The sequence below is a fragment of the Pan troglodytes genome, chromosome 13 (genome assembly GCF_028858775.2).
Source record: "Pan troglodytes isolate AG18354 chromosome 13, NHGRI_mPanTro3-v2.0_pri, whole genome shotgun sequence".
Taxonomy (NCBI): Eukaryota; Metazoa; Chordata; class Mammalia; order Primates; family Hominidae; genus Pan; species Pan troglodytes.
This window is the reverse complement of record NC_072411.2, coordinates 64,001,389-64,023,381: the sequence shown is the minus strand read 5'-3', so window position 1 is coordinate 64,023,381 and position 21,993 is coordinate 64,001,389. Positions and strand designations below refer to the sequence as shown.

Here is a 21,993-nt window from a genome sequence, read left to right as displayed (position 1 = left end):
GTCCCTTCACATGGAGCAACCTTGCCCCTTCTTTGTTCAAATGCCGCCTTTTCATATGACCCTGATTGGTGATAGGTCACAGGAGAGGAACAAATGCAACTTTTAAGAGGAACAAAACCTTGGGTCTCCCTCTCTTGCCCAATCTGGAAATGTGTTCTTCAGTTCCTCTAAACCCTCCAGCTGTTTTGGTCTTCCTAGAAAGATAGTTTCCTGGTAATTCAAAGCACCAGATTGACTACTTTCTTTAAAAAAGCATCATGTGGAATAGACATTTTTCATGATATTATGTGAGGAAGAGTCTTCTGAGCAAAAGATTTTTTTAAATACTTGATTGAATGAAGCTATACAATTTTTAAAAATGCAGTACTACTTAGTTTCATATGCTAATATGCATTGTGAATCTCCAAACTGGAATGCAGTTTGGAACATTTTTTCAAACTTATTTAACCACACAGCCCTTTCGAGAGTGGTATCACACAAGACTAGGTTTCTACCTAATACACTTGGAAATATGCTGGTTCAGCTAAACAATCAACAGGATTTTAAAATTTAAATGTTGTAAAAAAGAAAAAAAGATAAAACATCTTATACTTGTGCTCCCTCTTAAGAGGGAGATAATTATATTTTCTTAAATTCTAGGGAATATAATTTTAGAGTCAGACCCTAAAGATCTAGAAAATTCTCTCCTATTTTGGTTTTTAACACTATGACAAATTCCCTTCTCATAAAAAAGTATTCTCTGTATTTTTATTGGCATAACCTTAAATTATTCATAAAGACTTTGAGACTATAAAATTGGGCACTAATTGATACTTAGAATTGTACAAGATAACTGTTTAAACTAAACTATATTGAGAGGGAGACAGAGAAGAGAGAGAGAGGGGAGAATTTTGGGCCAAGTGCTTGCAAATGTTTTCTTTATAACTTCAGTAGTTTGCTTTCTTTTGCTATGTCTTTGTACATAAAGAAGATTAGAAAATTTTGGAGAATTGCATAAATATATCCTAAAATGACTGATACAACTGAATCACTTAAGAAATAGATTATGTCATTGGAAATTCCACTTTTAGCGGCAAATTCCCAGAGTTAAAACATTTACCTGTGATCAACTTAGTGAATACCTAGTCATTTATACCAAAAATGAACCTTGATCTGTCTTCTGGTGCTACTTTCTGAGAATATGAAAGGGATTTTTCATACACATAATAAAACAGGAGCAAGAAAGACTTCAGACAACAGCTTCCTGCTTCACTTCATTTAATGCAATTTGATTATAGTCACACAGCTATTATTGGCAAAACTTAGCAGTAGGACCCATGTTATCTAACTCTTGGTTCTTTCTACTCTTATACAATTTCAAGAAACCTCTCTGAGGATCTACACAGTATGAAATTCTTAAAGTATATAACAATGCATTTCATTACTTTAATTGATGTGTTTTTAAATTTATGTCTTACCTATAGTGCCCTTCCAATGGGAGTTGTACTGTGCCCTCATCTTCCATAGCTAGCATACTTTGTTCTTCCTGAAAAGACAAATGTAAAGTATATAAAGTGAACCTGATGAGTCTCCATTTTACATTAAAGAAGAAACACAGATTAATGTTTCATTATCTCATTAACCTCAAGACCTTCCACTCTGTTTGCATTTATTAATGTTAGCACAGGTCCTTTCAATAAAGTATCAGCTACCAAGAACATAAGTAATTAATGAGAGTCTCATAACACAGAGTAATTTAAATGCTAACAACAATCTCCTTCATGTCACTCAATAAAAAACATGTTAATTTCCAAGCATATTTTTTAAAAATTAATCTAAATTTTATAAGAAAAAAAGTATGGGTGATATAATCAGTTTTATTGTTATAAAGGTGAAATTATATTCCCAGAATGCTCTATGAGGAGGAGATGAGGGATGTACTCAGAACAGTGGTTCTCAAACTTCAGTTTACATCGGAATCCCCTGATGGGCTTGTTAGCAATATCCCCCAGAAGTTCTGACTCCATAGGTCTGGAGTAGAGTGGGCATAAGAATTTCCAGTTCTAACAAGTTTCCAGGTGATGTTGATTATGCTGGTCTGGTGACCATATTTAAAGAACCACTACTCTAGAGAGTTGGAAAGAGACAGTAGAAGATATTAATATCTTCCTGTATGGATCAAAACACAGATGTGTCTTGAGAGAGGAGGAAATGGAAGGTTTGACTCCATTTGGATGTGTTTTAGGCTTTTGTTTTATGCTTCAAATTTCTTCTTATAATGACAATATTCCATCTTTCCTCAAAGGGTGGAAATGATTTTTATATTCATACATGCATTTCTTCATACATAGGATTTTAAAACTAAATCTTTGGGATGAAGATAATCTTATGGCCACCATACTGAAAAATTCTGGTTTCGTTTTCAAATAATGTTATCATCAAACTTTTTCCATGAAACAAAAACAGAAAGTTATTCATAGATTATAGCTTTTATTTAATACATTTATTTAAAAATGGGTCAGTTCAAAGAAATACTTCAGGCCATTTAAAAATGTTAGAATTATTGGTTCTAACCCCAGAAATGGAATTTTAAGATGTATAAACATAAAAAACTAGTTGACCCCCTGCCCAAATGGAAACTGATGAAAGAAAATAGGCATGGCCCTGAAGGCTCATTTCCTCTTTCAGTAGCTTAGCAGGGCTAAGCTGGCCTGACCCAGCTTCCGGAAACACCTTGACCTTTGGCTGATTTTATTATTCCTGGCATGCAAGACTTTTCCTAGTGTCCTTGGCAAACAGACCTTGGCCCCCTCTCAGATATCCCATAGTCTGAATATTCCATGCCATATTTCTTGTTACCTAAAGAAACAAGTGTTTTCTAGTGCCTCTTCAGCTAACCTATGAAGATACAATGCAATGTGGGAGCAGATCTCATTTCTCTCTTGGAGTACTCTCCCATGCTGGCCAAGGAAAGCCCCTCTCTGCTGGGACTTTTGCTGTGGTGCATACAGAATCTCTGTGCCCACCCTATGATTTGGGATAATGGAGATGCCAGAGACTGCATGAGCTCTGCTACTTCCCTGCTTAGAAGCTTTCCCCAGAAACTCTATGTTGTATTTGTTTTCTGTGAGGCTAATGGCATGTACATTACCCTTTTGCATTCCAGTAACTAATTTTATTTTCTCTCTTTGCTGTTCTTCAAGGAAAAAATTTTCTTTTAGGGCCTATCAAATGTATTCTACTTGTATATTATGCCTATTCTCCTTGTCACTTGGCCACACTATTAGAACTAAATCAAGGTGAATGGAGATTACCATTGGTTTGAAATTACTCATTCAAGCATTTTAGCAGAGCTGATCTGCAGCCTAGATTGAGGCTTGCCTTACAGCTGAGTTAGTCATAATATATGAAATATATTACATGCATAATATATATTGCAGGCACATCCTGGCGGTCAGGGGCAGAGCATATGTATCATTTCAGGTAGAAAAGGTTCCTTTTTCCTTAGGAAAGGTTATCTTAAGGTACATGGAGGGTCATAAAAAGTAGACACTCAGTGGTACCAAAAGCTACATCAGTAAGACAAGATAGGAGAAAGATGCAATTCTTTTCTTGGTTGCCCATTGAAAGGTGAAGCCTGGTATATGATATCATTTCTGGCCAATCAAGAGTAAAATGTCAAGAAGCAAGGTAGAATGGTTTAAGAAAGAGTAAAATGCAAAAAAGCTGAAGAGAACAGTGCCGTCAGTGCTTAGGTTACCTGGCAGCAGAAAATGAATGTTCAAGATTCAATCTAACAGCAAAAAATTGGACCAAAGCTTGGGAAAAATTTTGTTTTTTCTTCAGATGATTTTCCACTTTTCTCTCAAATTGCTTTCAATAATTATTTTGCACTCTGTGGCTTGTTAGCATGTGTGGGCTTTATACTAGTCATAATTCTATCCAAACAAAAACTCATCACCTCTAAAGATAGCTTTTCCAAGCCATGCTTATCTGAAGAGAAGGGTGGCAGAGCAGCCGCTGCCTTCAGTGCCAGAAGGAAGCTGGGTGGGCCCCGGAGCGCGGGGATGGAGGGCCGGCTGCATCCCGGCAGCACTGTGAGAAAGCCAAAAATTGAGGCTTTCTGAGGAGGAGCAGTCAAATCAGGCAGTAGCCGTCACGACAGCCACAACCTAGGTTATCTCAATCAGATCAGAGAAGAAAGAGACAGCGAGAGCATAAAGCTAACTGAGTAGTTGCCAGCTTAGAAGTCAGAAAAATACCTTAAAATGAGTTCATTCAGCTCTTAATTTACATAGGATCCATTAAAAGCATGCTGGGTTCTACAACATGGGGAAGATGTTACGGGGATGATGATGAAAGGTAGAATAATACATAATACCCAAGAACCTTTGAGAGAGTTCACTGATTTAACTAGAGGGACGTTTATGCTATGATTTAAATGCCACCTTTTAATTAAGACAGCCAAAGCAGTTTTCAGATATAAAATAAGTGAAGGACAATTAATGCTATGTCCAGTACAGGACAAGAAAATTGAGGCTTAGAAAAACAAATCTACTCCAGAACACTCAAATATTTATTGAGCATGTATTATGTGCTATGCACACAGTTAACAAGAAGAATAATCCAGGGGCTATTAATTAATCCATTCAATGGCAGGTAGTCTGTTAGGTACTGGGTATGTAATAATTAAAAGAAAGCTATAAACTTGACTCTCAGAAAATTTAAGTGATCATTATGAAAAGTACCAAAGTCAAGGTTGTAGCAAGGAAGAAACTCCAGGTGGGAAGAAACTCCAGGTGGGAAGAAACAATGTAGGCCAACCATAAAATGAGGAATAAATAAGATGTGTTTGCATGACAGTGAACAACGAGCTTGGCTGGAGCCAAAAGTCTGTGCTGAGTAGAGGCGGAAGAGATAAATTGAAGTCAAATCCTGGTGTGGTTTGATAACAGGGTGTTATATATCGAATTACATCATGAGTTTGAATTGTATTTAGTGATAGCATTACAATTATGATTCATATATCACGATACCTAACAAATAACAAAGATAGTTATCCTTTAATTACCTTTAGTGAAATAGGTTCATTTACAACTACATCCATTTTCAGGCAAAGTGTGTATCTATGTAGGAGCCCTCAAATATCTTAAAGTACAAACAACGGCAACAGAGACCAATATTCACGAATATGCTTAGAGTGTTAGAGAGGGAAAATATTCAGCAATTTTAGAATTCACGTCTTAAGAAATGGAATACTCTTCAGAAGTCAAGCTCAACCCTTTTATTTTGCCCAAGAGTAAAACAAAGTCTACAGAAAGTAGAAGTGTCAAACCATTTTCTTCCTCAACTACTAATAGAATAGACAATGCTGCAAACATTACATAAATATATAATCTTTGAAAACCATAAGTGTTATTTTTATAATAGGTATTACTTATGATTTCCAATGGATAGAAGAGCCAATACATAAAACTAACAATGAGAGTGGAAAAGGAAAAATGGAGAGTCTATATAGAGTTCATATCAGTACATAAATGTAACATATTTTTCATCAGAATATTAGATTCTGTGTCTCTAAGTAATCACGTAAATTATTGTAAGTAAAAAATTCTGATAGAGTATCCTTGTATTTAGAAGACTATATTTTATTCTGTGGTTTTAGGAAAGGACTTATCTCAAACTTTAGCACCAGAATCACCCAGAGGTCTTATTAACAGAGATGGTTGGCCCCATCCCCAGAGTTTTGATTCAGTAGATCTGAAGCAGGGCCCAAGAATTTGCATTCTAGGTTGCCAGGTGTTGGCTGATGTGGCAGTGGTTCTGGAACCACACTTTGGGCAACCACTGCTTATGGAAGAAGAATATGCTTGCCCCACTCTAAGATTCAACTAGAAATGGCATTTGTCTGTGTAATAATTTGGCCATGCTTCCCAAATCCATAACCAATTCTGACCTATCTTAGCAGTAAGTCGTCCTCTGTAATTTGTTTAGTTGCACTTGTTTTTAGATTGCTTTTTTCTTGACCTTTTTCATGATCCTGCATTGGGATCACAGGGTCCCATTTGCCCTCTTTTTGTTTTCTCCTATAGTGTATATGTTAAGAGTGAAGCCCCAGTAAATCAAGAAGTATCACTATCATGATCACTTCCACAGAGTAGAATTTCTAGGATTTATCCAACACTAACCCCCTTTCCTCCTACCCAGGAGCAAACATTCTGCTGGGATTTTCTGCCTTTAACAGTAAGTAGCCTTTTGTCAAATGTGTACAATGGCCTAGAGAATATTTAAGTAGGAAGGAAGGCATGTTGGTACTCTGAGCACATTTGGACATCCAGAATTTGATTCTGCAGTCTTCCCTTTACACAGAGCAATGTGCAAAATGTCAGGGTTCCAATATTCATTTCTACCCTGATTATAATCCTTTCTTTCTAAAAACTGAAGCATATGCATATGCATATGCATGAAGTACATGAAAATTTGGAACAGAAGCTCTGCGACCTTGGACTGGCCTGTGTAGCTATTTATTCTGCTTAACTCATTATTGAATTTTAAGGTCAAATGAATGTTTTCTCAGTGCCATAAGACCAGAAATGGGCTACTGATAGGAAAACCCTGGAGGCTAAAGGTAAAAGCTTGTATCTATCATCAAAAGGACAAGAGGTGAGCCTACTTTAAATTCAAGTCTCAGGGAGCTGAGACATTTCTGCTATTTACCATCTTGCCAGTTCATGATCAAAGTTACTCAATTAATTTGAGCAATTGCAGAAATGCAACATTTCTGGAGAACTTGTCCGTTTACCACCTTAACACACAATCTCCTAGAAGACTGGGCCTTAGTATAAGATGCCACGGTAAGATCGCATCCTTCCACTGAGTCTGTAAGCCTCAGGAAAATAGAATACCAAGATCTGGGCAAACAAGTAGAAAATCAACCAGGAATTTAACTTTTAGTATAATTATTCCTAAATCTTCCTAATGTCTTTAGTGACCATACTCTTTTAATACTAATTCTAAGCTAGAAAGCGAACCTCTTTAAACTTCCTATTTTCTTTCCTGTTCGATGGAGAATTAGCTGTCTTTGCACTAGTCAGAGCTATATTTTATTGTTCAATTATAGATTATTTCTTGACTGTATTATTGATTTTCTTGTTTCTTTCCATGTACTGAGGATCACATGAGAGTATCATCATATTAACCCATCTGAGATTTTAAGGATCTATAAACCTGCCTAGTTAATGTACTGCAAGGCTTTTCCCTCTAACTTGGATATGAAGGATTTAGCAGTAAAATTGCCCCAGGAAATCTTTAATCCATTTTTGTATCTTTTCAGAAAGCATGAGTTCTAGGAAATTTAGTGCTATTTAGTTACTTTTAAAATCTTTATCTTCATAATCAGAGAACAGTAAATGCCCATTAAAGTACAGTGGGTATATAATATAAAAAGATTAGACACTGATTACATATGTTCTCTGCCCTATGAGATTCATAAATTCCAAAATGGGCATATGGCACACACACATATAAGTACCATACATGCATAGCTATGTGAGTGGTTCTGGGCAGTGGGAATGGCAAATTCTAATAAATTTACAATTATTATTAAACTTGTTCTCTCCTGTTTCACAGAAAATAAAAGGAGAATCTGAAATTATCTTTGAATCACAGTCACAGAAATATTAAACATTACATAATAGATTACATATCATTTTTCATTTTGTGAACTTCTAAAAGGCAAGAATGTTTCATGGTATGAGTATGATCTAAGGAGAATACTGTGAAAGAGATGATTATATGTCTGGGGCTGTGTTCGTTTTTTTTTTTTCCAGAAGCAGTAAAGACAGTTAACAAAAAAAAGCAGAAAAATAAAGCAAAATTAGATATGTAAGTTACTGCTTGAGTATAATTAATAGTACAATAAGTGCTCACATAAAGTTATTGATAGGTTCTCGGAGACTGTGACATTAAGAATAAATAAAACCAATTTTACCATAGGCTAATTGATATAAACAAGAGTTAAATTCCTATGGCAATATCTGGTCACAAAAACATCACCAAACTTCTAACTAAAGACCCAAAATGTTTTTAATATTAAACATTGAAATAAATGTGAGCTATACAAACATGTAAGAAAAGTTAATAAAAGCAAGTAAGATATTGAATTACCAAATTTCTGGTGAGTGAGAGAGTGACTGAGGCCATAGTAGGGGTGGATTAAATCAGGAATAAATGTTTGCAAAGTGAATATTGTAAGGAGCACATCTTACCACCAAGCAGTTCAAAAACAATAGCAAATATGGCTGGGTTCACTGAGCATTTTCATACCAAATTGTTGTCGTACATTTGTGTGATTATCGTATACTTGATGAATTTTTATTTTACAGTCATTTGTATTCATTTATTCATTCCTTTTCCAACCCACTTATTCCAGTTCAAGGTCGAGGGTGGCTGGAGCCTATCTTGGCAGCTCAGGGTACAAGATGAGAAATAAGACTGGCCAAGACGCTATTCCCTTGCAGCACACACTCACACACACACCCACATTCACTCACACTGAGCCAATGTAGACATGCCAATGAACCTAATGGGCACATTTTGGGGATGTGGGAGGAAACCGAAGTGGCCAGAGAAAACCCACACAGATATGAGGAGAATGTGCAAACTCCCTACAGACAGTGGCCCTGGCCAGGGAATTTTTTTTTTCTTTTCTCATCAACATTATAACAATGCTATATTATTCAAGGGTCTGCTGTACTGACATTATCAAAAAGACTGAAAGGGAAGCTCACAGCCAAGAGCTTTTTCATCAAAATTAAATTAATTTAAACCTTCTTGGGTGTTGTGTTTGATCTCAATAATTTTATTTACATCAAATATAGATAACTTAAGATTTTAGAATTTCTGTGTTCTAGTGTCCGTTTTATTTAAATTTAACTTGTGCCAAATTATACCATATTTTCTTGAAGAGTATCTGAGGATGAAAGCAAACATTTACCAAAGGCCTAAAAAGAAATAGAGACTATCAAAATATCCTAGTCAAAGTTTTTTGTTTTTTTTTTTGAGACGGAGTCTCGCTCTGTCACCAGGCTGGAGTGCAGTGGCTCACTGCAACGTCCACCTCCCGGTTCAAGTGATCCTCCTGCCTCAGCCTCCTGAGTAGCTGAGACTACAGGTGTGCACCACCACGCCCAGCTAATTTTTGTATTTTTAGTGGACACGGGGTTTCACCATGTTAGCCAATATGGTCTTATCTCCTGATCTCGTGATCTGCCCGCCTCAGCCTCCCAAACTGCTAGCATTACAGGCATGAGCCACTGCGCCTGACTCAAAGTATTATTTTTTAAAAAAGCACTAATATTTAAATAAAAATATATCAAACAGAAAAATAAATAATAACAATTGTATAATATCATTTTTTGTATTAACATTAATATTACTAGAAGTATGAGTCTAAGTATTGCCTTCTACAATATTTGGAAAAATTGAAACATTCTTACAGAATTAAGACACATCATCATGATGAATCTCTATCTGTGGGAATCCATTGTTAGTGATAGAACACCATGTAGAGTAAGGGAATTACCAATTACAAGTTATGTAACCATATTGGTATAAATTTCTGAGAAAAAACCTCATTTGATTTATGGCCTGATCTGACCTCATTAAATGACTAACACCTCTGAAACATCTGCAAATGAATTCCCCAAAGGAAATAGGAAATATATCTATGGTTTGAGGAAATAGAAAGTTGAATACATTTACTGACTACTTATAGAGAAAAATAGTATAATTCTCATCAAATATTTTATTTCAATCTCATTTCTACTTATGTGAAAACTTTGTTGTGTTTTACATTGTATGGGCTCAATCATTCTGCTAAATGTTACGCTAGTTATTTTTCCCTCATTTACACTCTTTGTAGTTTTTATATACTTAAAAAAATGTTGATTAAGTGCTTTCAAAATAGACTCAGGCTTACATATAAACTTTAAATATGCCATGAAACTTATAATACATTGTTATACCATATAAAATAGAATAAAATAAATAAGTAGCCTGTAAAAATAAATTCCAGAAGTTTCTGCAACATCTACTCAATCTTAAATCACTTTGAAAGCAAATCAGATCAACATTTTTCCTACTAAACATTTCACCTATTTCAAGAATAAATAATTATTCATTAGAATATTTTGATTAAAACTCTGTTCCCTAGGAAAATACCAACAGTAATAATGTCTCTTCTTTTTGTTCTCACATATGTAACAAGAAACAATCACTGCATGATCATAATTTGGAAATAGTTAAGTATTAGCAAGTTTCTGCCATCCATAGGAGAGGAATCAGAAAGATGAGCCTTACAATTTGGAGGGTATTTTAGTACAAAGTATTTCCATATTTCATTAGGATTTGGTTTCCTCCTATAAGATCTTCATTCTCTCTCTGTTCAAATCTTTATGATTTTAAACATTAAACTTCCAAACTAGTCTACTTGTGGTTGTTAGTGATCACTGTCTAAAGACAAAACTGTCTAAAGATAAAAACAATAATTTAGTTTTGCAAAGAAATATTACTATGTTCCTTTTTTCTTTCTTTATAAAACATTGATTTTGCTCTTACTTCTTTTTCAGCATCTTCCAGTTTCTTTTTCTTACTCTCGGGCATCAAATCATCCAACCAGCTGAGTTCCCGCTTCGTGAACAACAAGTCCATCAACTTTCTTACAAATACCAGGGCTAACACCTGAAGTAAATAATAAACTAGTTTAAAGTGGAAAAAAAATTAAAAGTGTAGATTAAAAGTGTAGAGAGGTGTAGATTTGCCTGTATGGTTTTTGGTAGAAACAATTTCTATTAGGCCTGAGATTAAAGTAAAAATTAAAGATATATATGTATAAAACATTGTCTAGTCTTCTGCTTCCTTCATTTTCTTTTCTTACTACATCACCACAATAATGATTATGATTTTAACCAATATGGGAGTCTATTAAATAAGCTATTTAAAAAAACCTATAAAATGTATTTGACTATGTTTCCTTAAATACATGTAGTTAATAGTTTATACCATATTAAATGAAAACTAGAACATTCTTATCTATACTAATAATTATGAAATTATTTAGTCATTCAAATTCACTATAGTTTTTGAAGTATTTGAAACTTGCCTGAAACATTTAATACAATGTTATTTTAAAAATCCTAATTTTTCATATTTGCTAGTATCTTTAATGTTAAATTTTGGAAGAATGCATTTTTCCATCCAGCTTCAATTAATTCAGACTACCACAAACATTCAGAGTGATAGAGACAAAACTAATAGGAATCACTGAAATTCATAGGCATTCTTAAACCCTATCTTAGTCACACTTTTAGTGCCAAAACTTATATTTTCCAATAATTGTTCAAAATGACTCTGTTGTTCCAGTTTCAATTCATGTGTTTATGGTTCCAAAGAGACCAGCAAATCAGAGAAAGAGAAAAATAGTTGACAGAAGTTTCATACCATCATGGGAAAGACAATAGCAGCTCTTGAAACTTTTATTATCCACAAAAGGCCAAGGCAACTCATCTGAATAATTGTGAAGAGATGCACTTTTCGAAGCGGTACGTGCCTTAGGTATATAAAATCTGGTTGATGTTTTGCCGGCATCCAGAAGAGCTTTATCCTATCAAAGAACTAAAAGATTAAACAGACTAAATTGTTTTTAGGTGTAAGACAACAATAAAAGTAGGACAAGTTGATGTTTAATATGGTCCACAATTTTGGGTTAAATGACATACCTGGATAACACTAAGTTGATATCTCGGCATCAAGACAATGGGATTGTTATGCTTACCCTCTGAAACACTACAATTTCAGTTAAACAATAGCCCACATTTTCTTGAATATGGAGACGGGTTACAATTTAGAAGAGTTTAAAAATAGAAAGCCAATGTTAAATATTGCTACCTTGAAGAGTGGAGCCCTGTGAAGCAAAACATAATTAACCATCTTCTTTTTCGTTGTCACATCACAATCTCTTCCTTTATTTGCCCCTCAACATTGGGATTCCTGGACTCTCATTCTCTGTTTTCTTTTCTCCTGGAATAGTTCATCCATACCCATGGCTTTGACTTTCACAGACTTGCTAATGATTCACAGACCTACGTCTCTGCCTTAGCTCTCTCCTGAGTTCTAGACCCTTATCCAGCTGCTAAGTACGGTATTTTAACCTCCTTATTTTGACTCTGCTGTTTTGACTTTGTCCCTTTAATCCCCAACAAAAGTTTAGATGCTGTCTTTATGGACACAAACATCTTAACCATAAAAATTTAACCTAAATAAATTTTGTTAATAAAGTATGTTCCAGAGCAAATTTTGTTAACTCTATTTAATTTCTTGATTAACTTTATATACAGCACTGTCACATCATTTATATATTTTCAGTTGTATTTTATTAAAATTATTTTCATCTCAATCAATGTTATTTGTTTCAATCTTGCCATAAAGATAGTACATAGTATTACATAACACTATTGTTATAGTACTTCATACTATTATGTTACAGTTTTGACTTTGAGGGCTTTTTTAATCAAGCAAACCAATTTTTCTTTTTTTGAATTTTATAAATTAAAGGCACACAGGAAGCTTAAATCTTTAATCACATATTATTTACTAACAAATCATACTGCATGATAGTTTTATTTTATATAGATTATTTGGTTTATTGTTCTTCGGCCAATTTTTGCAATTTTCAGTGTTTCCAACTAGAGGCGATTATTTAGAAAATAATGGTTTCAATCACTGTCAGTCGCTGTTTTATTTCATGCCATCCCTACAGTAACATCCATTATGCATTTTCAAAAAGTAATATTAGATTTTATTTCTTAACTAATTTATTTTAAAAACTGTAGGCAATTCTCATCAAATGTGTCATATTAATATGCAAAGGAACAGTTGTCCATTGAGTCAAAATGTTAGAGTCAAAACACCCTGTTTTACCAAGACCTGCTTGCATACATAATAGGAATCTCAAACTCGACATAAACCTATCTTCCCTTCTGTGTTCTATGTCTTATGGCATGACATGGCCTTCCTTTCCTCAGTTATCTAAATAAGAATCATACATATATTAGTTCATTCCCTGACCATTCATTTATTCATATTCATTTATATATTCCAAAAATATTATTGAAACATTCTATGCAGGCTACTAAGTGCTCCATTCTGTCCATGTACATGTCATTAAGTTTTAAAATTTCTATTTCCTAAATATTATTTAAACTTAAAAGTCATTAAATAAACAAAAACTTGGCGCATGGTAGAGGTAGGAATAGGAAAGAAATAAAATAAAATCTTCTGGCTTACAATGGAATATTTCCTTTTCTATAGAACTAGTTTTTCCCAGCCACCATTTCTCCATTTGTGAAGCTATGTTATTGCATAAGTGTACTTCAGTGTGTGGGTGCTTCAATTGTTATTGTTTAAATGGCACATTTGCTTTACTTTGGATTCCTGAAGTGTTGGAATGAATATAGATGTGGGTATATATCTGAATGCAGAAACAGCATTCATGAGAACACTGTGATCTGTTTTTTCTGCCATGTTTCACAGTGAGAAGCCCAGATAATAAGTTTCTTAATATTGCCAAACAAGCAGGTAACATAGATTCCTTCAATAGGGTAAGAGAGTAACATGCTGCTGGAACTGATTATATTTAGCATATGTTTAAATAATAATCATCATCATGATAAATGTATTCTGAGTTTTACATTTGGTTTTTATTATATCCTAGTATCAATAACACATTTCCCCACCCAGTTAGCTACAATTCCAAATAGGAATTTCAGCTGCCTGCTCTTGGGGCTCACTTAAATTTTCACAAACACTGTTTCTCAGTGTGAGACCCTGTTCATCAACATGTGCCCCAGATTGATGTTTCATTTGTGTTCTTTAAAACTCATTATATTTAACTCATGGGCTTTTGATAATGTTTTCTTCAATTTTCATTTAAAAGATTCACACCCCAAATAATTCCAAAACTTGACATTCTTGTTTAATTCTAAATCTCATGAGTATAAAATCATGTGGAATTAGAGGAGAAAATCTGTTGAAACCTATCATCAAAATGATTTTACATTGTTTCTTAAACTCTGCTGCTGTATTTATGTGAGCCTGGGGCCTAATAATAAATGCTTTTCACTTACAGATGAAATTAGTACTCATGGAACTTTTGCCAAAGGCAAAAAAAAAAAAAAAAAAAAGGGAAAAAGAAAAACAAATAAACAAAACCTCTTCCATATTCTTCCCTAATGGCTTACTAAACAAATTCTATCAAACTACACTTTTCATACATGAAATTTTAAATGAGCAAATTAAATCTAATTTGAGTAAAATTAAAACATATAACATGGCTCAACCATCTCCCTCTCCCAGTTCATTTTTCCCAGTGTCAGGATGAAGAGTCAGTCATACTATCAACTTTGGGTGTTCCGTGACCTGCAATGACTTCATACTTAAGTATACCCCAGACTGGCAGCCAGTATTGTCTTAAGGCCTAAGTTCTGCTTTTTCTCCCAAAGTCAGAAGCTGGTTAGTCATTTGCTCAGCAACAGAGATCCTGTGCTGCCTGTCCTGCAGGTTAACTATTCTCTTATATGCTATGAACATCAGTGAGTCTAGCTGTGTTATAGAAAAAGCTGCAATTTATTTTTGCTTTTCAGTTGACAAAATACTATATGATAAATAAGTCTCTAGTCTCTTTTTCAAGAACATTGGAGTGTTGGGCTAAATAATGTTAAATTATAAAACAAGACTTTTCAAGGGACAATTTAAGTAGAAATCTATTAGTTTGCTAGGACTGTCCTAACAAATTACCACAACTTGGTGGTTTAAATCAATAGAAATATATTCTTCCACACTTGTGGAGGCCAGAAGCCTAAAGCAAGATATTGGCAGGGCCACACTCCCTTTGAAGGTCTTAGGGGAGAAAACTTCCTTGCCCCTTCCAGCTCCAGGTGGCTCCTAGCACCCTTGATTTATGGCAGCAAAACTCTAATCTCTTTCTCCCTTTTTTTTTTTTTTTTTTTTGAGACAGAGTATCCCTCTGTCGTCCAGGCTGGAGTGCAGTAGCATGATCTCGGCTTGATGCGATCTTCACCTCCCGGGTTCAAGTAATTCTTCTATCTCAACCTCCTGAGTAGCTGGGATTACAGGCATGCACCACCACACCCGTCTGATTTTCGTATTTTTAGTAGAGACTAGATTTTGCCATATTGGTCAGGCTGGTCTCGAACTCCTAACCTCAGGTGATCCACCCGCCTTGGTCTGGCATTAGAAGTGTGAGCTGACCGTGCCTGGCCTTCCTACATCTTCATATAGCCTTCTTCCCTGTCCTGTGTCTCTCTGTGTTCTCCCCTCTTCTTTTTTTTTTTTTTTTTTTTTTTTTTGAGACAGAGTCTCTTTCTGCCTCCCAGGCTGGAGTGCAGTGGTGTAATTTCCACTCACTGCAACCTCCGCCTCCCAGGTTCAAGCAATTCTGCTGCCTCAGCCTCCCAAGTGGCTAGGACTACAGGCGCCCACCACCACGCCCAGCTAATTTTTATATTTTTAGTAGAGATGGGGTTTCACCATGCTGGCCAGGATGGTCTCGATCTCTCATGATTCGCCCACCTCGGCTTCCCAAAGTGCTGGGATTATAGGCATGAGCCACACCACACTCAACCCCTCTCCTCTTCTTATAAGGACCACAGTCATTAGATTTAGGGCCTACCCTAAATCCATGATTATCTTGTCTTGAAACCCATATCTAATTACATAGGCAAATAGTCTATTTCCAAGTAAGGTCACATTTTGAGACTCCAGGTGGACATAAATTTTCAGGAAACACTCACTATTCAACCAATAACAGTATCATCAAAGAAATACGTGGGAAGAATTTGCCTACAGCTTCTGTAAAAATTTAGAATACACTTGTGGAGGTTTTAAAATGTGTCTACAAATTCTTTGATACTCTTCTCTTCAAGAGATAGTCTCCCTTTTCCCTTCACTTGGGTGCAAGCTGGACTTAGTGGTGGATAGCCTCTAACAAATAGAAAACATGGAAAGACCATGTATGACTTTGAAGACTAAGTCAAAAAGCACTTCACCCTCTTTCTCTCTCATTCTCTTCTCTCCTTTCTCCTCTATCTCTCTCTCTCTCTTTTATATTGCTCACTCTGAAGGAGTCACATTCCATGGTTTGAGGACACACTAAGGATTCCATGGAGAGGCCACTGTGGCAAAAGACTGAGTCATCCTACCAACAGGTAGAAAAGAACTGATGCCCTCATGCCCACAGTTGTGGAATAGCCATTTTGCAAGCAGATCCTCCAGCACTATCAAACCTTCAGATGCTGTGGACCTTGTCCACACCCTGACAGTGACCACATGGGACATCCTGAACCAGAACCATCTGGCTGATCTGTTGCCAAATTCATGCCTAAAATATTTATTTAACCAATACTTACTTAAATAATTCATAAAGTTCCCCTTATACTTGAAACTGCTTATATCTTTATTTTAGTCTAATTTTAAAAATCATCCTATAAATATAACAGTAAAACAAACAAAACAAGGGGGAAAACCCCTGGGATATCACTATCTCAACAAATTGTTCTTATTTCTACACCTTCCTTCACAACCCAGCTCAAACTCGTAGCTTTATAAACCTATGGTCAATAGTTTCTTACTTTGTATTATGTTGTAAGCATTTTTGCCATGTTACTTTCGTGGTTCCTATAATTATCAATTTTCAGTGAATATACCATAGGTTACCTAATTATTTTACTGCTGTTAGAGAATTGGGTTGTTTCCAATATTTTAATAGTATGTGTTACAATGAACATCTTCGTGCATAAAGACTTTTCCTATTCTTACCAATAGATGTCCATACACATGATTAAAGTGTCAAATATTATAAATATTTGGATATATATTGAAATATACTACTATGATTTTTTCTAAAAATGCTGTAAAATCTAAGCCTCTTACAGTTTTAATATACTTATGATAAAGAAAAGTACCATAAGATTATGAACCTTAGATGCTGGAGAGAATCTTCTTTAACTTTTGTAACTCTGACAAGTTTGAAGAAATTTAATTGTGGTCTAAAAGCTGTTCCTCAGGTGGTGGCATTTTCTCAGCTGTCACATGACTTATCAGTAGAACTTAAGGTCAGTCATCACAGATGTGCCTGTAGTACTGTAAGTAATTTACCTGAATTCCCTTTAGAGATGAAGCACCCATATAAAGAAACACTCCATATAGCACTGGCATGGGAATAAACTGTAAAAGAACAATTGGAGAAAAGGCAGAAATCATTTTCAAATAGATTGTGGTTTTGCATTTATCAAAGAAAAAAACAGGGAAAAAAGGCATTTTTGAATAGAAACAGTATAGTACAGATTCAGAAGACAAGGATTCAAGTTCCAGCTCTAGCATTTTTAGCTGTGTAACCTTAGGTAAGTTACTTAAGCTCTCTGTGCCTTAGTTTCCCAATATCTAAAAGGAGATGATAACAATAGGGTTGTTATAATTATTTAATAGGTCAAAATCTATTTTTAAAAACCATGTAGTATATAATGAACAATAATATTATTATTATGCTACTTTGGAGACAACTTGAATTTTGCTTTACAAAGATAAGATATTTGGATTAAAGGTGGATTAAAGAATGAAGCTAACATTTAGATGTGTTTCCTGTATTATACCAGGTATTTGTAAATATATGGATAATTCAGATTTTCTCTTTTTATTGGAATAGTTCACATCATCTTATGTCTATAACATAATTACTTATATAACAGAGATTAATTCTTGCAAAGGTACTTGTGTTAATGATCAAATACAAGTAAACTAGTGTAAATCATTAAATAATTTAATTAAAATGTCAAATTATAGGCAAATAAAATGTGTTGTAATTTATAGCGCAATTGACACACCTTGGAAATATCTGACAAAATTACATGACAAAATAATTACTAGTTAATCCTCTTAAAAATAGATTTCAAGTTTTGTGTGAAAAAAAATCACTATATGCAATGATGATGTCCAGACAGTGGTTTTACAGAGCACTAAAAATGGAAAACTGCATATGTGACTATAACCAGGCTCATCCCTTCACCTCTATCTCTTATTAATAGTAAGTAATATTAACTGCTAATATATTTATCCACTGACAAGAAAATAGAATCTTTATGAATGCCTGTAATGGATTCGGGTCACAAGTCAGTCAGAAACAATGAGTGACTTTTTCCCATAGCTTGATCACCATTTCAAAATTGTTACAATAATTTACTCATCAAATTTTACTTTGCCAGACTAAATTTTTATGTATTTAAGGGTTTTAAAATATAGGTCGTAATTTCCCTCCCTTAGGTTATGAAGAATTATATAAACATGGTTAAGAAATTCATCACTTTCATCACATGCCACACAATATTTGCAAATTTATGGCTCAGATTCAAATGAAAATTTTAAATGATGATAAATGTATTCTTCTTTCTCTCAAGTTCATAAAGACAGATTTTGTTACCTTCAGAATACTGGTCATAAAGACTGATGAACCCATAAGAATAAAAATCATAAGCCCAGTAACCCTTTGCTCCCGAATGCCGAGAAATTTGGGTTGTTCTCCTGGAGCTGAGCATTCTGATTCCAGTTTTAGGCTATTGACATGAGTGATGGAGAGGACTGTGGCAGCCACAAACCATGGCAGGCCCATGATGGAGCATACACCGAGCATGACAGCCACCATTAATAGGTCCAGATGGTACCCACAACCTTTCTGTTTAAAAAAGAAAGAAAGAGAGAAAGAAACTGTGTCAATAACAGGGCTAAGGGTGGCCTGATTGCGAATAGAAACCACTTCCTGATGATACTCAACGAGCCCTTCATATCAGATCTCCTGGAGTAACTCTTAAACAAACACTCAGTTTCCAATTGCCCTCTTTTGTCCCATTGGGTGACTTTTATTAGAAAAAATAATATCCTGGAGCCTAAGCTCCCCTGTATAGTCATTTTCTCCTTAATATAGTGCTATCTTGTTCTAATTTGCTTCAGTTTCAGCACTAGACAAATTAAGCCCCTCCTTAGAAATCACAGTTTTTTGTTTTCTATTTCCTCTGTTATGCTACTCCACTGTCACTGATCTCCAGGTGTTGCAAACTAAGTGCCTCCTAGGACCAGGTAGGAAATGTAAAGGAGGAAAAATAGGTGCAATGGGGTGTGTGAAAACTGCCCTCTTGCACAGACAGGGTGCTCTCTGAGGAGGGAAATCAAAGATGGGGAAGAGCACTCCCTCCATACCCTGCAGGAATCAAAGTGTAGAGCCTCAGAAGCAGCCAAAGGGATGGCCTATTTTATGTTCCACCTTTTATTTTTAATTTTTAGTGACTGCTTCATGAGAGGCAGTATAATAAAGTGGTTAAGAATATAAGTTCTGGAGTCAGACTGCCTGGAATGAAATGCTAGCTCAACCAATAAATCACTTAAGCTCTTGCGCCTCTTTTTCCCTATCTGAAAAACGATGATGATGATAGTAGAAGGCACCTCACTGGGCTGTTGTGATAATTAAATTAGTTGATGTTGTAAATCATTTGGAATAATATCTGTTGAATAGAAAGCAATCAGAAAATGTTAGGTACTATTATATTCTAGTGGTTAAACAATAAACGTTTCTTTTGTACTCATTAGGTTTCAAGGCTCCTTAATAAAACTATTAATATGTTTCTTAAGATCAGATAACTTATATAATTTCTCAGTATTTCCTCTAGTTTTTAGCACAATCATTGGCACACAATAAGCAATCAATAAAAGTTACAAATTGACTTTTTTGAAAATAAAATATGCATCAAACATTTCAGAATCAAATTTAGTAAGTGTAATTTTAAAATAAATACAGCAGTTAAATTTGTTATTATGACCATGAGCAGAAATTACCAATTCTTCTAAGAGAATAATAGTCTTTTTTAGAGGTAGTTTTATATAACTTCAAGCAGTTTGTAGTCAGTATGAGAGCTCTTATAGCCTGGAGTGTGAAACACACTGATTTGTCACGGTAGTCTTTTCTCTGTGATTTTGTTTTCTTGTTTTCTTAGTAAGAAGGTTCTTAAAGTCAGTTGTACTTTCTTTCCTTTCTGCTCATCCTTTCCAAATTATAAAAGTGCAAGAGATGATAGTGAGGAGACAATGAGAGTTATGTACCTAAGGACCTGCTCCTCCTATGTTGACACCAAAGCAATGGTACCCTCCATTGATTCAGCTTACTGGGGCAATACTACAATTTACCAAAATATCTAACTCAATTTCCTGAATGAATATGACTCTGGAAACTTTTCTTTGCAAGTAACTCAAGAAAGAATTTGATTAGTAAGAGTTGAAGAGTAGGAAGAGAAACTGCCTGGTGTCAGCATAACCAAAAAAGCATAGGAAACAGTTTTGCCAGGACCATAATATCATCCCTTGGCCCTTTTGCAAAACATTTTGGAAGATGTAATTCCATAGAATAGAACTCAGATTTTGGTCCCTTTAAAGGACAATGTCTTAAGCAGTTTGAGAAGTGTTTTGTCCTAGCAACTCTGGAGTGAGAAGGATGTAGAACAGGGAAGGACCTCATACTTAAGCCTCTGCCTCTGAGGGAGTACAATGTGAATGGTGCCCCCTTGGAGCTGTTTTGCAAAATTATGGTACTGCTAAGAGAAATCAAAAGATGGAAGAGGGGCTGGTGGCTGTGAGATGAACATCAGAGGAAGGCAGAAGACAGGGGGCCTTGAGAGTCAGGCTTGTACTTTTTAGCACACCTGGACTTTCTCAGAGTCCACATTCACTACATCTCAATAATATGAGGGAGACCTTTGTCATGATAGTGATTTCCAATAGCTCTTATTGAATGTTTTAAAAATATGATACAAATGTAAACAGTGGGATTCTGAATTGCAGGAAGTAGGCAAAATAATTCTTTCAGAGGAAATAATTTCTTTTCTAAATTTATAAAGCTAGTTTTGTAATATATAAATATATAACAAAAACAAAAATATAATTTCCCCTAATTATGCTGTACAACAATGGGAGCATCTTGATTTAATGTAAACCAAAGGAAATAAATAAAGCAGTTCTTGCTCTTCCCCTAACTAACCAGTATCCTTCTTGCCTTTCATTTAAAATGTCTTTAAAAACTTGGACTTTGTAACAAAATTATTAGCTGATAGGCATGCCAGCCAAAGAGAAGTATCCCTTTGTCAGACAGAGAACTCTACACCTTCTAACATATTTCTGTAGATTTTTTTCTCAAATAAAGACAGAGCTAGAGCTTTTATTCTCACATTCATCCATGAATCACAGGAAATGGACATATGGGAGGAAAAGGGAGCATAGCAACAGGTGATGCTACACCAGACCCCACTAAAACCAACATGCAGCAAGACAAGAGGCCAGCCAAGAGGACCATCTGATACCCAGATGCCACTGCTGAAAAAATTCATTTCAAAGCTTGGCAGCAATTTCCTGCATCTGTCAAGTTAACCACATAAAAGACTATAGATTGACATGAAGAACCAGGCTGACAAAGAGGGCAAAAAAGAACATATCAAATGCCATAATCATCAAGAGAATATGGTGCCAAATGAATGTTGCAAATGCATTCATTTACTCAAGTGATCCGGGATTGTATTGCTGTTTATTAAAAATGATGTCAAAAGAAGCCTGAACTGTCTACAGAAACATGTAGAAAAGCCCACAGTTGTATCTTAACAGAAACTTTCTTTTTTATAAGATTTTATCTCTCTTTTCACATTTAGAGAATGTGCTTTAAAAAACCCAAGTAGATATTTTTAATGCTTTTCAAAGGGATTCAGTTAACTTATGCCTAATCCACTTCTCTAAGGGAGAAACAAACAAACAAATGCTAGAGAGAGTATGGATTTATATGTACATTTATGTATAATATACATGATACTTCACATTCTCAAATTTTTATATTTGCCTCTTCTTTCACTCTGG

At 35.0% G+C, this 21,993-nt stretch overlaps 1 protein-coding gene across 19 annotated transcripts in view; it reads right to left on the bottom strand.

The window, feature by feature from the left end:
* Positions 1-21,993, bottom strand: part of SLC4A10 (solute carrier family 4 member 10) — a 363,956-nt gene that overhangs the window by 8,954 nt on the left and 333,009 nt on the right. For all 19 annotated transcript variants that reach the window (XM_063790514.1, XM_054679076.1, XM_063790518.1 and 16 more), the window contains 5 exons: positions 18,530-18,781; positions 17,212-17,280; positions 11,479-11,652; positions 10,597-10,719; positions 1,458-1,525 (listed from right to left, as the gene is read on the bottom strand). In XM_063790514.1, coding sequence (XP_063646584.1) covers positions 1,458-1,525; positions 10,597-10,719; positions 11,479-11,652; positions 17,212-17,280; positions 18,530-18,781 — 686 coding nt within the window. The remainder of the gene's footprint in view (positions 1-1,457; positions 1,526-10,596; positions 10,720-11,478; positions 11,653-17,211; positions 17,281-18,529; positions 18,782-21,993) is intronic.